Source organism: Carlito syrichta, unplaced genomic scaffold (assembly GCF_000164805.1).
Source record: "Carlito syrichta isolate Samal-C Ts95f unplaced genomic scaffold, Tarsius_syrichta-2.0.1 Scaffold314352, whole genome shotgun sequence".
Taxonomy (NCBI): Eukaryota; Metazoa; Chordata; class Mammalia; order Primates; family Tarsiidae; genus Carlito; species Carlito syrichta.
The window spans coordinates 563912-576213 of NW_007258448.1; the positions used below are offsets into that span (position 1 = coordinate 563912).

At 37.5% G+C, this 12302-nt stretch overlaps 2 protein-coding genes across 6 annotated transcripts in view; one reads left to right on the forward strand and one right to left on the reverse strand.

The window, feature by feature from the left end:
- The window catches only part of ABCE1 (ATP binding cassette subfamily E member 1), a 33059-nt gene extending 32740 nt beyond the window's left edge, over nt 1-319 (reverse strand). For both annotated transcript variants that reach the window (XM_021719280.1, XM_008071516.1), the window contains exon 1: nt 100-319. The gene's annotated coding sequence lies outside the window, so the exon portion shown is untranslated. The remainder of the gene's footprint in view (nt 1-99) is intronic.
- The window catches only part of ANAPC10 (anaphase promoting complex subunit 10), a 102050-nt gene continuing 89748 nt past the window's right edge, over nt 1-12302 (forward strand). For 2 of the 4 annotated variants that reach the window (XM_008071518.1, XM_008071517.1), the window contains exons 1-2: nt 350-451; nt 1848-1975. In XM_008071518.1, coding sequence (XP_008069709.1) covers nt 1861-1975 — 115 coding nt within the window. In that variant the 5' untranslated portion in view covers nt 350-451; nt 1848-1860. Of the gene's footprint in view, nt 289-349; nt 452-1079; nt 1108-1847; nt 1976-12302 lie in introns of those variants that run through there. The other 2 variants (XM_021719282.1, XM_021719281.1) reach the window with 2 other exon arrangements.

Consider the following 12302-nt stretch of genomic DNA (forward strand, 5'->3'; position numbering starts at 1 on the left):
CCTAAGGCCTAACCAAAGGTTTTCGGAGAACGTCCCTACGGTCTTTCTAACCTGGCAGATGACAGCTAAAGGCCAAAGCTCTCCGGGCTACTCACGTACCTGCAGAAAACGATCCCCTTGCGGAGGGGAGCGCGGAGGCCAAATCACTTCTTGCCTTTACTTCCCAGCCAGACAGCGTGTTCTTACGGCCACCGGCCAAAATGGCGGTGCCCAGCCGCCGCCTCGCGCAAGCCATAGGACGTAATGCGCACGCGCGGCAGAGAGCGCAAGGCGGGGCCCCGAAGATGGGCGGGGCTAGGTGACGTCATTGTGCTGCCACTCCCCCCCCCCCCCCCCCCGCCGTTAAACATCACTGCGGGAGGCAGAGCGATCCTCAGAGGCCGAGTGGGAGTGGCGCGGGGCTGCAGGACGTCCTAAGAAGCTGAGTTGCGGGGAGCCAGGTCTGGAAGCTGTAAGTGCGTGGGCTCTTCCTCGACGTGGACGACCGTCCTAGCGCTAGCAGAGGCATTCGCCTCCCTAATCCCAGTCCCTGTTTACGTTCGCCGTCTCCTCGAGGCCGGTGGGTCCGGAGTGGAGCCTTAGTCATTCTAGCATGCCAGGGGCGTCAGGCCGGACCTACAGAGTCTGGTCCCACACTGCTGGCGGTGGCACGCTGTCCTTGGCCTTAGTTCCTCAGTCGGTCAGGTCTTCAAGGCCAGGAACCCAGTCTTCTTCGAGCCCCGTGTTTTATCCACTTGGTGGCGTCCAGTCTTAAATCTGGTGGTTGAATTCTGTCCCAACGTAGAGTTGGGCATTTCCCCCCCCCCCAGATGACAGGACATTTGGTTTGAAATGATGGCTACAGGTTTAATAGTCTCGTCCTGACCACTTGCAGGCAAGTGGCAACTACTTTAGTTTACGACTGAACCTATTCGTCCATTTATTCATTCAGTAAATTACTTATTGAGCATTTAAGTCTCAGGTCTTTCCGAAGTTTACAGTCCATCGGGCAGCGGGCCCTTTTATACTGGATAACAGCATCTCTGCCGTTATTTAACGAGGATCAAGTGCTTGGTGATTAGAGAATAACTTGGGATCTAATGGGAAAGTGTCAAGAAAATAATATACAGAACTATTGCACCTGTTTCATAATAGCGTGTATAACAATGTTTAGTGGCAGTGACTGCTGCAAAAGCAGTTTTACATATTGTGCCTTATCCAAGAAGTTACTTTTTTCACGTTTGCATAGATTTACTAAAATTAACAAAAACGTAAAAGATGAAGTCAGCCTTTTTAGGATAGGCCAGTTACTTCTAGACCTCGAAACCATTTTTCTGATTTTATCTACAGTGGTAAGAGTGGGGAGAAATGGTTATCCTCTGCATCATTTAATGGGAATTAAAAGTAAGGATCAGTGTTTACTTATTCCTAGAATAAGCGTATTTCAGTCTGACTTCCAGGGCTAAAACTCATTTGAATTTTTATTCATAGAAGTATAGAACTGCATAGCAATATAGAATTAAAAATCATCGAGTTAACTAACACCCTTGATTGGAGATGAAGTAAAACCCAGACTTGCTCAAAGTTTAAGCTAAAGGTCAAGCTGAAGCCAGAACTTTAATCTTATGCTCTTTTGGCTACTACATCCTGCTACTTTAACATCTGGTAATAATATATTTTAGAAACAAAAATTGAATTCCTAGGATTTTGAAATTACAGTGAGTTATATTAACTACATTTGAGAAATAGATGATTAATATCAGATATATGAGGGATCCATTTTGCTATTAAATTTTTATTTATTTTTACCTTTTGTATAATAATGCTCAGCTCCTAGTATAGTATGTGTATTCTTTTTTTCTACACAGAGTATTTTTTAAAATGACCACACCAAACAAGACACCTCCTGGTGCTGACCCTAAGCAGTTAGAAAGAACTGGAACAGTACGGGAAATTGGGTCACAAGCTGTTTGGTCACTCTCGTCTTGCAAACCAGGTAAAACAAAATGAAAAAACTGTTGATAATAGTCACTTACTGTTCCTTGTGTAATAGTCTCCCGTTATCCTAGGGATATTTGTTCCAAGACTCCCAGTGGATTCCCTGAAACCAGATAATACTGCATACTGTATGCATTGTTTTTTCCTGTACATAAATACATATGATAAAACTTAATTTAAGTTTTACAGGCTTGGTGGCTCAGCCTGTAATCCCGCGCCTTTGAGAGGCTGAGGTGAGTGGATTGCCTGAGCCTGTGAGTTTGAGACCCGCCTGGGCAACGAGACCTCATCTCTACAATAAATCAAAAAATCAGCCGGGTGTGGTAGCGCATGCCTGTATTTCCGGTTACTCTGAAGGCAGAGGCGGAAGGATCGCCGGAGCCCAGCAGGTCGAGGCTGCGGTGGCCGGGAGCGGCCACTGCACTCCAGTCTGGGTGACAGAGTGAGACTCCAACTCAAAAAAAAAAAAAATTAGGTACAGTACGAGATGAACAACAACTAATAATAAAATAGAACAATTATTAAAATATACTATAATAAAAGTTATGCAAATGTGATCTCTAGCTCTCAAAATCTCTTATTGTACTGTATTCACACTTGAGATGGTGTGAGATATAAAATGCCTGTGTGATGAGATGAAGTGAGGTGAATGACGTTGACATTGTAAAATAATGTTAGGCTACTATTGACCTTCTGACAATACATCAGAAGGAAGAACATATGCTTCTGGTAATCCTTGATCATCAAACCATGAGTTAGTAATGGTTGTAAAAGATGTGGCTTCTGCCTTGCTCTTGTTTGGATCACTGAATCTGGGGAAAACTAGCTGTCATTTTTGTGAGGAAGCAAGTAGCCTAATGGAATGGTGGGTTTGGCAAGGAACCATTGCCTCCTGCCGATAGCTAATGAGAAACTGAAGCCTCTTATTAACAGTGGTGTTGAGCAAACCATCTTAGAATGGATCCTTCATTCCCATCAAGCCTTCAGACAACTGCTTCAGATAACATTATTGCAAACTCCCAAGAGACCCTGAGCCAAACTGTCCAACTAAGCTGTACCAGAATTCCTTTCCATAGAAATTGTGAAACGATGCATATTTGATATTTTAAGCTGCTAAGTTTGGGGGGCAATTTGTTATGCAGTAATGGTTAACTAAGACAAAGTTGCTCCCAATTTTTGCTGATTATGAATAAAACTGCTATAAACATTCATGTAGAACTTTTTGTGTGGATTTATGTCTTCATTTTTTAATGAAAAATACTTAGGAGTAGAATTTCTGGATTATGTTGTTTTATGTGCGTGCACATGTACAAATTCCACAGTTGGCTCTATAGAACCTGCAGGTACCATATCTGGGTTTTACATCCTGAAAATACTGTATTTTAGATCCACATTTGGTTGAATCTGTAGACCTCTTGGGTATGGAGGACCGATTATTAAAAAAAAGGTGTTTAAGTGGGCCTGTGCAGTTCAAACCCAAGTTGTTCAAGTGTCAACTATATATATTTTATTTCCTTTTCTTATTACATTAGCAAGGACTTTCAATATGATGTTGAATAGGAGTGGTAAGAGAGGACACCCTTTTCTTGTTCCAGATCTTAAGGCGGAAGTATCTAGTTTCTCACCATTAAGTATGATGTTAGCTGTTTTTTTTTTTATAGATATGCTTTATCAGACGGTCCTCTCCAGTTTGCTGAGAAGTTTTATCTTGAATGAATATTCCATTTTGTCAAATATTTATCTGCATCTATTGATATGATCATATGACTTGTCTTCCTTAGCTTGGTGATGTAATCAGTTGCGTTAATTTTAGGATATTGAACCAACCTTGCATACCTTGAATAAATCCCACTTGATTGTATGTGTAATTCTTTTTATACATAAATTTGATTTGTTAATATTTTCTTGAGAATTTTTGCATCCGTGTTCTGTAATCTTTTTTTGTAATGTCTTTGTCAGACAACGTAATGTCTGGTTTTGATATTTGGATAATGCTCCCTTCATAGAATGTGTTAGAAAACTTTTCTTCTGCTTTTATTTTCTGGAAGAAATTATAGAGAACTTGTATTATTTCTTATATGTTTGATAAAATTCACCAGTGAAATCACCTGGGTCTGGTGATTTTTAGTTTAGAAAATCATTAATTATTGATTCAGTTTTTTAATACATATAGAGTATTCAAATTATTCATTTCTCCTTGTGTGAGTTTTGGTAGATTGCGTCTTTTAAAAAATTGGTCAACTTTATTTGTTATCAAATTTGTGGGCATGTGATTGTTTATAATACTCCATTATTATTATTATCATCATTATTATAATTATCCATGGTATCATTGGTGATGATTTCTCTTTCATTTCTGATACTAGAAATTTGCATCTTCTCTTTTATTTTCTTGGTTAGCTCAACTAGGAAGTTTATCAATTTTATTGAACTTTTCAAATAATTCACATTTGCTTTTGTTTATTTTTTTATGAATTTTCTGTTCAATTTCATTGATTTCTACTCTGACTTTTATTATTTCTTTTCTTCTGCTTATTTTGGATTTGGTTTGCTCTTCTTTTCCTGGTTTCCTAAGGCAGAAATTTTTATTGTATTGGTAGATCTCTTCTTATGTATATATGCAGTGTTATAGATTTTCCTCCAAGCACTGCTTTCACTGCATCTCACAAATTTTATTTTATTTTATTTATTATATTAGAGTTATGGGGTGCAAGAGAGGATTTGCTTACATAAGTAAGTTATGTGCAAGTAAGATTTGGGCTTCTAGCAAACCTTGTCTCTCCCTGTTGGTGGACATGGTACCCAGTAGATGATTATGTGTTCCTTATCCCCCATTTTCTGTCCCTCCTTTCATTAGTATTGCCCAGGGTCAATTGTTTCTGTCTTTGTGCTTGTGTACCCAATGTTTAGGGCCCACTTAGAGTGAGAATATATGATATTCAGTTTTTTAATTCTGTGCATCTCACAATTTTTAATAATTTTAATTAGTATTTATTTTAAAATATGTTAATTTCTCTTGATTCTTCTTTGATTATGTGCTATTTAATCTCCAAATATTTTTGGATTTTCCAGTTATCTTGATTTTATTGATTTCTAATGTAATTCTTTTGTGGTTTAAGAGAATACTTTCTATGGTTTCTATTTTTTTTAATTCTTAGAAATATATCTTTTATGGTGCAAAACGTGCTTCATCTTAGTGAATGTTACACATGAGCTCAAGAAAAATGTATTCAGCTGTTGTAGGATGACAGAATTTATAAATGTCAATTTGATTCAGTTGATTGATGGTACTATTCAGTTCGACTTTATCCTTCCTAATTTGCTGCCTGATAAATCTGTCAATTACTGTTAGATGTTGAAGTCTTCATTTATAATAGATGTCTTTTTCTCCTTTCAGTTCTATCAGTTTTTGCCCTATATAGTTGTTCTGTTGTTCGGTGCATACACATTTAGGATTGTTATGTATTACTGGCAAATTAATTGTTTTATCATTATGTAATGTTCACATTATTCGTCATAACTTTTCTTGCTTAGAAATCTGCTTTGTCTGAAATTATTATAGCTATTACAGCCTTCTTTTATTATTATTATTCTTTTAAAGATGTAGGGTACGATTCAGGTTAGGTACATAAGTTGTCATCGTACAGATGAAGTTTGGGCTTCCCTTTGGTCCTCACTTCACCTGGTTTTGGATCAGTACCCTTATTGATGTTATGTGCCCCCTGCCGCTCTTGGCAGTGTCCCACTACTGCTAATCCCTTTTTTATAGTATTATAAATGTTCAGGATCTGTGTGAGTGAGAATATGTGATCCTCCCAAGGAGCTGGGACTACAGGTGCATACCACTATGCCTGGCTAATTTTTTTTTTTTAATTTTTTTGTAAGGATGGGTCTTGCTATGTTGCAAGCAGGCTGATCTCAAAGAACTCTGGGGCTCAAGCAATCCTCTTACCTTGGCCTCCCAATGTGCTGGAATTACAGGTGTGAGCCACTGTGGGCCTGGCCCAATTTTACTTCTTAGTAATAAAAAAAATTTTAGTGGTTGCTCTATAGCAGAGGTCCTCAAACTTTTAAAACAGGGGGCCAGTTCACTGTCCTCAGACTGTTGGAGGGGCAGACTATAGTTTTTTTTAAAAAACTATGAACAAATTCCTTTTTTTTTTTTAAACTGTAGTCCGCCCCTCCAACGGTCTGAGGGACAGTGAACTGGCCCCCTGTTTTAAAAGTTTGAGGACCTCTGCTATAGAGCAACCACTAAAATTTTTTTTATTACTAAGAAGTAAAATTGGGCCAGGCCCACAGTGGCTCACACCTGTAATTCCAGCACATTGGGAGGCCAAGGTAAGAGGATTGCTTGAGCCCCAGAGTTCTTTGAGATCAGCCTGCTTGCAACATAGCAAGACCCATCCTTACAAAAAAATTAAAAAAAAAAAATTAGCCAGGCATAGTGGTATGCACCTGTAGTCCCAGCTCCTTGGGAGGATCACATATTCTCACTCACACAGATCCTGAACATTTATAATACTATAAAAAAGGGATTAGCAGTAGTGGGACACTGCCAAGAGCGGCAGGGGGCACATAACATCAATAAGGGTACTGATCCAAAACCAGGTGAAGTGAGGACCAAAGGGAAGCCCAAACTTCATCTGTACGATGACAACTTATGTACCTAACCTGAATCGTTAGGTTTCTGTAAGTAAGTTTGAGTTTCTGACCTATATCATTTTCCTTCTCTCTGAATAATTTCTTTTATCATTTCTTGCAAGGCAGGTCTACTGAAAATAGATTTCCTCAAGTTTTGTTTGTCTAAAGGTTTTTGATTCTCCTTCCATTTTGAGGGAAAATTTCACTGGCTACAGAATTCTAGATTTGTGATTTTTTTTCCCTCACACTTAATGTATTTCAGTTCATTCTCTTATTGCTTGTATGGTTTCTGAAGAAAAGTCTGATGTAATTCTTATGCTTGTTTCTATAGGTAAGGTTTTTTCCCCTTTGTTTTCTTTCAGAAACTTCTTTGTCTTTGATTTTTTGCAGTTTGAATGTGATATGCCTATGTGTAGATTTTTCAGTATTTATCATGCTTGGTGTTCTCTGAGCTTCCTGGATCTGTGATTTGGTGTCTGTCCTTAATCTTGGAAGCTTCTCAGCCATTTTTACTTCAGATGTTTCTTCTATTCCTTTTTCCTTTCTTTTCATTCTAGTATTCCATTACATGAACATAGCACCTTTTGTAATTGCTGTAGCTATAGTGTTATAGGCTAAGATTGTACTAGCATCTTTGGGTTTTTTTTCTCTCTTCTGTTATCTTTGTGTTTCCCTAGAGACTGCTTCTTAAATGGAGTCTGAGCCTGCAGTTCTTTTAGTTGTAATCTCCTGGTATTATATAGGATACCCATTGATGTTAAGCTAAATTGGGGGGGAACAGAAATATAATTCTGTGAATGGGTCTTTTGTTGGGTCTGTGCCTCTGGCTCTGACCTTTCACAAGTGCTTCTTAGCTTTTTTCCTCCTGGGTGAGAGACAAAGGCTAGAGGGGACTGGAATTGGATATTTCCCTTTATCTACATGTTGGTTAGGCTCTGCTGAAGTAGCTCACCTTGAAGTATGACCTTCTTAAAGGAGAACAGAATAGTCTGGGTGCATTTCAAAATAGTTAATTTCTTCCTTTTTCTGAAGAATGTACTATCATACATTTTATTTTTGCATGTTGCTATTTTTATTTTTTAAAAAGGAATTATATTTTAGAGCAATTAAATATAAAGAAAAATTCCTTTTATGTTTATCTTAATTTTTTTTTTTTTAAGTGGAGTCTCACCCTGTCACCCAGACTGGAGTGCAGTGGCCGCTCCCAGCCCCTGCAGCCTCGACCTGCTGGTCTCCGGCAATCCTTCTGCCTCAGCCTTCCAAGTAGCTGGAACTACAGGCGCGCGCTACCACACCTGGCTAATTTTTGATTTATTGTAGAGATGAGGTCTCGCCAAGTTGCCCAGGCGGGTCTCGAACCTGTGGGCTCAGGCAATCCACTCACTTCAGCCTCCCAAAGCGCGGGATTACAGGCTGAGCCACCAAGCCTCGCTAATTTTTTTATTTCTAGAACTTAGTTCTAGTGCGTAATATAGATAAACTCCTCCACAGAGCTCATGTTTTATCTATCTTTAGTTTTTTGTGTCAAGACATTGGTCTCAGTTAAAATAACCACCTAGCAAATGTGAAAGTAGGTTAGTAGATATGCTTGAGAGGAGCGTGGCTACTTTAGCCATAAAGGCAATCTAAGCTGGGCCATTCATATATATCCCATCTATTGGTGTTGCGTTAGCCAGCTCTTATTGCACTAGTGCTGTGTAACAAGTGACCCTCGTCTCTCAGTGACATACAATAACAAAATTTATTTCTTGCTTAGCCATAAGTTATTTTTAGGCTGGGTTCAGATGTGTGCTGTGTAACAAGTGACCCTCGTCTCTCAGTGACATACAGTAACAAAATTTATTTCTTGCTTGGCCATAAGTTGTTTTGAGCTGGGTTCAGGTGTGCCTCATGTATTCAGGTACATTCTCTTAGGGGAGCGCAGACATTCAGAAAACCAAGCCATACCCTGAAAGCATATTTAAAACCTCTGCTTGTGTCACATTGTATTGGCTAAAATGAATAATGATTTAACCCCAATGTGATTGGAGTGCAGAATCATATTCTTCCCATGGAAGGTGAAGAGAGAAGCGTGAATATTTACCAAACAATAACCACAGATGAATACTAGTATTCTTTTTTCTTAAAGCAGTTTTTCTCACCCAGGGATGATTTTTGCCCTCCAGAGGACATTTGGCAATGCCTGGAGACATTTGGTTGGGGAAAGGATAGAGGAAGAGGAGACACCAGAGATACTGCTTACAATGTACAGGAACCTTCCCCGCCCCTACCCAACAAAGAATTGTCTAGTCCAAAATATCAATAATGCCAAGGTTGAGAGACCCTGCCTTAAAGCAGCAATTCTAACATTTGAGCATGTGTCAGAATCACCTAGAGGAATTATTAAAACAAACTCTCAAAGGGGCTAGGTCCTCAAAAGTACTGATGTAGTATGTCTGAAATTCCAAACAAGTTCCCAGGTGATCACACTGAGAAACACTGCCTTAGAGAATTAGGGTACTATATGGCAGTTGCTTTTCTGGAGAATAGTGTTATTTGTGGGCAATATCCTGATACCTGTTAAAGTAGTTATAACACATCCTTGTTTTATTTATTTTGTTTTGACTAAAACAATTCAGATATAATATTAAGTGGGAAGCTTTGGAAAAGAAGTAGAGACGTGACATTGGCACATGAGCAGAGATTTTCAAGATGTTCCATTTGTGAGACTTACTGAGGAAGCAAAGACTGGTGATCGTACTTAGTATTCCAGAGGTAAAGATTTAGATGGATCAGTTGTTGAAGATATTACACCTGCTTAGTTGTACTTTTTTTTTTTTTGAGTTGGAGTCTCACTCTGTCACCCAGACTGGAGTGCAGTGCCTGCTCCCAGCCACTGCAGCCTCCACCTGCTGGGCTCCGGCAATCCTTCCGCCTCAGCCTTCCTAGTAGCTGGAACTACAGGCGCCTGCTACCATGCCCAGCTAATTTTTGATTTATTGTAGAGATGAGGTCTCACCAAGTTGCCCAGGTGGGTCTTGAACCTGCGGGTTCAGGCAATCCACTCACCTCAGCCTCCCAAAGTGCTGGAATTACAGGCTGAGCCACTGAACCCGGCTGCTTAGTTGTACTTAAGCAGTATCTTCAAAACAAACTTAAAATGATTAGTCTTGAGTTACAGGACATCTCTTATTCTGAACAAGTTTTTCAGATTTTTGTTCAATGTTTATTTTGCTTTTTAAGAACAAATACCATTTTATGAAATTCTTTATGCTCATATGTAAGTTGTAAAATAAAGGAGAAAAGACATCCTAGCTGAGTAGCTTAAATAAAATAAGTGAAAAAATCTTCTAATCAATAGAAAATTAAATTATTTAACATTTTGTAAAAAAAATTCAGAACAATAGATAGAAAATTATTTTCCTCTCAAGGAAGAATTATTTAGCTATCTTTTATTAAGGAACTGGTAAAATAGTACTAAAAAGAAAAAGGTATTTAAGATCTAGAACTCTTTATATTGCTAGTAAAACAGCTTTTTATCTTGTAACTTACGTAACTGAATATTCTGGATTATCCATAGCAATACTGCCTAAAGAAAGAACAAAGCATGATTGAAAACAGCACTGTTGAATAGAACATGTATATGTAAGTTACGTGTGGTATTTTAATTTTTCTAGTAGCCACATTTAAAAGGACTAAAAATATGAAATTAATATTTTCATTCAGTATAACGCAACTATTATTACTAATGAGATATTTTACATTCTGTACTAAGTCTTCAAAACCAGTATGTATTTTACATTTATAGCACATCTTAATTGGACTAGCCTTATTTCAAATGCTCAATAGTCACATGTGACTAGTGGCTACCATATTGGACAGTGTAGATTTAAGAGTGACACAGTAAGTAATAGCCCAAATTTTGCATTTTAAGAAGTTTTTTTTTTTTTTTTGGTAAAATAGGAAACTCTTTTTTTGAGCAATTCCCTGTCACAACCTTAATTCAGAGTATCATCACTTGGAACTTGTAATATCAGAATGGTTTTCTCCCTTCTTGGGGCTGAAGAATCTATCTGAAGATCCTGATCTTATGACTTACCTGCTAAAAATTCTTCAGTAGGTTGGCATGTTTTTCCAGATAATCTATGCTCCTTTTCTTGGTATGCAAGAGTTGGTGTGATCTGGCTCCTTTCATATGTCTATGACTCGCTTCCAGCTCTTCATGAATGTGTAGCCTTAACTCCCAAAGGACTTATTCTTATTTCCCATATATGCTGTTTTTCTTGTGTTGTGTCCTTACATGCTTGTCTCTTTGCTTAATGTCCTTTAACTTAACTTTGCACTTTACCTAGCCAACTGGTACTTTGGAATTCAATGCAAAAGTCATTTTCTCTGGGAAGACCTCCCTTATCTACTAGTATATACAATAAAGGCAGCAGATAACAAGTTTAAAATACAGATCTCACACCAGGGAGAATATATTTGGATCATATGAAACAGGATTAATATCCATAATAGCAAAAGTGTTATAAATCAATTAAAAGACAAAAGTTAATGGAAATACCAGAGGATATGAATAAGCATTTTATGTAAGAAATATAAATATTAATAAAACTGTGAAATGCAATTCTTTACATATTAGGTTAGTAAATATTTAGAAGATTGCATTTTAGCTTAGGTACAGAGCAGTGCTGTCTAATAGAAATGTTATGCAAACTACATATGTAATCTGAAATTATCTGACAGCCACATTAAAAAATTTTAAAAAGTTATTTGTCTCAATATGCGCAAAATATAATTTCAACATGTAATCAATACAAAAACTTACTGTATAAATCATTTAATTTTTTAAAAATACAAAGTCATCAAAATCTAATATGTAATCTTCAGAATGCAAATTTTTGCTAGCCATGCAAAGAGGGAATAGATGTTCTCTTGCATTATTGGTGAGGAAAAATATTGGAGGAAAATTTGACAATAATTAACAAATTAAGGATTCAAACGACTGAGGGTTCTATTCCTAGAAACCCATCCCTTAGAAATAGTAATATATATTTGAAGGTGTTTATTGCAGTATTGTTTGTAATAGCAAAACACTGGAAACCACTTAAATGTCCTACAGAGGTTTGGTTAAGTAATTGTGATTTCCAGATAGTGGTATACTATATGACCTTAAAAAATATGGAAGCCAATTATGTTAACCTAGTTATTATATGAGTTTATAAATGTTAAATTATTTAATATATGTAAAATTCTTAGAATATGTCTGGCACATATTAAATGTGATATCATTGTTTGCTGTTGTTATTACTGGTAATTTATTGATATGGAATAATCTGCCAGATACATTAATTAAAAAAATAAGAAAACACCAAAATACAAAACTATAGTATGCCATCATTTGTGTAAAGGTGGGGGAAATAATATATGTGATTGCTTTTTTATACATACAGTGTCTGTGAAAAGGCATGCAGTAAATGGGTGACATTAATTATATTTGAAGAGGGGAATGAGATGGTAGGGGAATAGCAGTTTTTCAATATATATTTTTTTGTACCCATTGAATTTGTTTCGTGATGAATATATTACTTAGTAAAAAAAAAAAAGAGCCGGGCTCGGTGGCTCAGCCTGTAATCCCGCGCCTTTGGGAGGCTGAGGTGAGTGGATTGCCTGAGCCTGAGGGTTCAAGACCCGCCTGGGCA